General features: G+C 39.9%; 1 protein-coding gene across 1 annotated transcript; it reads left to right on the top strand.

The window, feature by feature from the left end:
• Nucleotides 1–218: 218 nt before the first annotated feature.
• Nucleotides 219–1,990, top strand: supt4h1 (SPT4 homolog, DSIF elongation factor subunit). Its single transcript, XM_030437006.1, has 5 exons — nucleotides 219–404; nucleotides 876–982; nucleotides 1,075–1,130; nucleotides 1,557–1,610; nucleotides 1,736–1,990. Exons 1-5 carry the CDS (start codon nucleotides 336–338, stop codon nucleotides 1,801–1,803), a joined length of 354 nt encoding a protein of 117 aa, XP_030292866.1. The 5' UTR covers nucleotides 219–335; the 3' UTR covers nucleotides 1,804–1,990.
• Nucleotides 1,991–2,281: the final 291 nt, after the last annotated feature.

A 2,281-nucleotide genomic window follows, 5' to 3' on the forward strand; every position in this document is an offset into this window, starting at 1 on the left:
GTCAAGTTTATTCAAAAAGTGTCCACTACTCTGGATCACTAGATGGCCAAATGAATAATAAGTCTTGTTAAGTATATTCCTGACAAGTTTTGGGACATAGTTGGACAAACATAACAACTGTGATCGTATAATCCCTGTAACTGAGATGATTATTATATATGATTGAGATCTAAAGATTTTTTAAACAGGCGCATAGTAGGGACGCCTCAGTGCGTGTCATTTAGCAGGTCCTCACAGACTGTGACGTAATTCTCCAGCGACTGGAACACATTCAAAACATTAATCCGGTTTATATTTCAGTATTATTGAAGTATTTTCTCTAGGAGCTTAACATAATGGCACTGGAAACGGTCCCTAAAGACCTCCGCCATCTGCGAGCTTGTCTTCTGTGTTCTTTAGTGAAGGTAAAACCGAGAACCGAGAGAAAGAAACGCTCGAGCTAGCTTTGTGCTAACATGTAGCCGCTTTCTCCGCAATGTTTTTTTTCTCTGTTGTGTCTCACATTGCCAACACTTTAAAGAAATGCTCCCATAATGACTTTCGTGTGCTGTATACCAGTGCTTGAACTCTTTGTGTACTCATTTACAATAGTTACTTACTTGATTACAGCTTGCTATTCTTCTCACAAGCCGCGTTTGTTTGGCTAAACCCAAACGTGACGCTTGTACACAAACTACAATACAACAGTAGTTGATCGTTGACCCTGATCAGAAATAGTGTTGATACACCTGAGTAAGATATTTGATAACCATCCCTTTCTGTTGGGATCAGATATACTTTGTCTAGCTTTGAATTTCTATCATTGTTTCTTCCTTTTCTGATTCTTATTATATAATCTCTTGCTAACTGACTCGTCTTCCTCTTGTCTTCTTCAGACCATTGACCAGTTTGAATACGACGGCTGTGACAACTGTGAGTCGTACCTGCAGATGAAGGGGAACCGAGAGATGGTTTATGAATGCACAAGTTCCTCATTTGATGGGTAAACATTGATTCAGTATTAACTATTCAAACATTCTCACGTGGATCAGATTCTTTTCTCATTTTTTACCACACTGTCTGTTATACCCACAGTGTAATAGCCATGATGAGCCCAGAGGACAGTTGGGTAGCTAAATGGCAGAGGATAGGTAAGAATGCATGCCTGTATTAAAGACACACATACACATATACTTAGCATATTTGTAAGGTTATTACAGCTAACCTGTAAACGTTGCATAATCATATTGGAGTTGCTTTGAACAACCTGGCAAATGAACTTGGTATTAATTGCGATTATAGCTGTGGTTGGGTCTCTAACAGCTCCTGGTCCTGGGAACGTTCTGTACAGGGAGTTTGTTCGAGGTTGTTTGCTCAAAACAGCTGCTGGCTTTGGCTGGAATGAGCTGAAATAAACTAAAAAAAGTCAGGCGATAGTTTTGTGTCAATCTAGCACAATTTGATGTCAATAAGGGTCATATTTCATTTACATACAGTTAAAAACCTACCTAAGTCATTTTCAATGTTGTCAGCCATAAAATGTGTGTATATGTTTGTATTTCATTGCTGTCCCACAGGCAACTTCAAGCCAGGTGTATATGCAGTGTCAGTGACTGGCAGACTACCCCCAGGTACGTTTTCTCTAACTGCACTGCCACAATATGCAGCAAGTAACGCACTCAAACGATTGTTTTTTTTCCCTTCCCTATTGAGCATTACTCACCGGCTGTTTTCGTTGCTAATTTCTTCTCTGAAGGTGTGGTGAGAGAGCTGAAAAGCAGAGGAGTGATCTACAAATCCAGAGATACAGCAGTAAAGTCATAAACCTTGACAGTGGTACTCAATTTAATCTTGTCTGTGATGTTTTATGGAACTGCTCTCAAAATGTATCATTTTTGTCTTTTGTGTTGATTGAAATATTAGCATGAGGGGGTGTAGAGGAGGAAAAAAAATGCTTTTTTATTATTTGGAAAAATTGTGAAAAAAATAAAGGTTTTTATAATAAATGTGAGTTATTGTCATGAATCATTATGATTCAAATCATGTAATCATATTGGGTTTGCTGATTCGGGGGAAAGGAGTGTGTAACATGGAGGACCGCAAGTCTGCTGCTGTTTTTAAATTCAGGGTCTGCATCACTCGGAGGCCAATTACGTCACAACGCCGCGCGAGGGCTGTCCCAATCTGAAGGCTCCTCGTAATGCAGCCCACAAATGCAGCCTTCTTTTCCCTCTTTTTGGAGGGTGAACCGCTACTATCCTTTGTGGCCTCACATATCCCAAGATTCTTTGAGCGCCCGAAA

Source organism: Sparus aurata, chromosome 13 (genome assembly GCF_900880675.1).
Source record: "Sparus aurata chromosome 13, fSpaAur1.1, whole genome shotgun sequence".
NCBI lineage: Eukaryota > Metazoa > Chordata > Actinopteri > Spariformes > Sparidae > Sparus > Sparus aurata.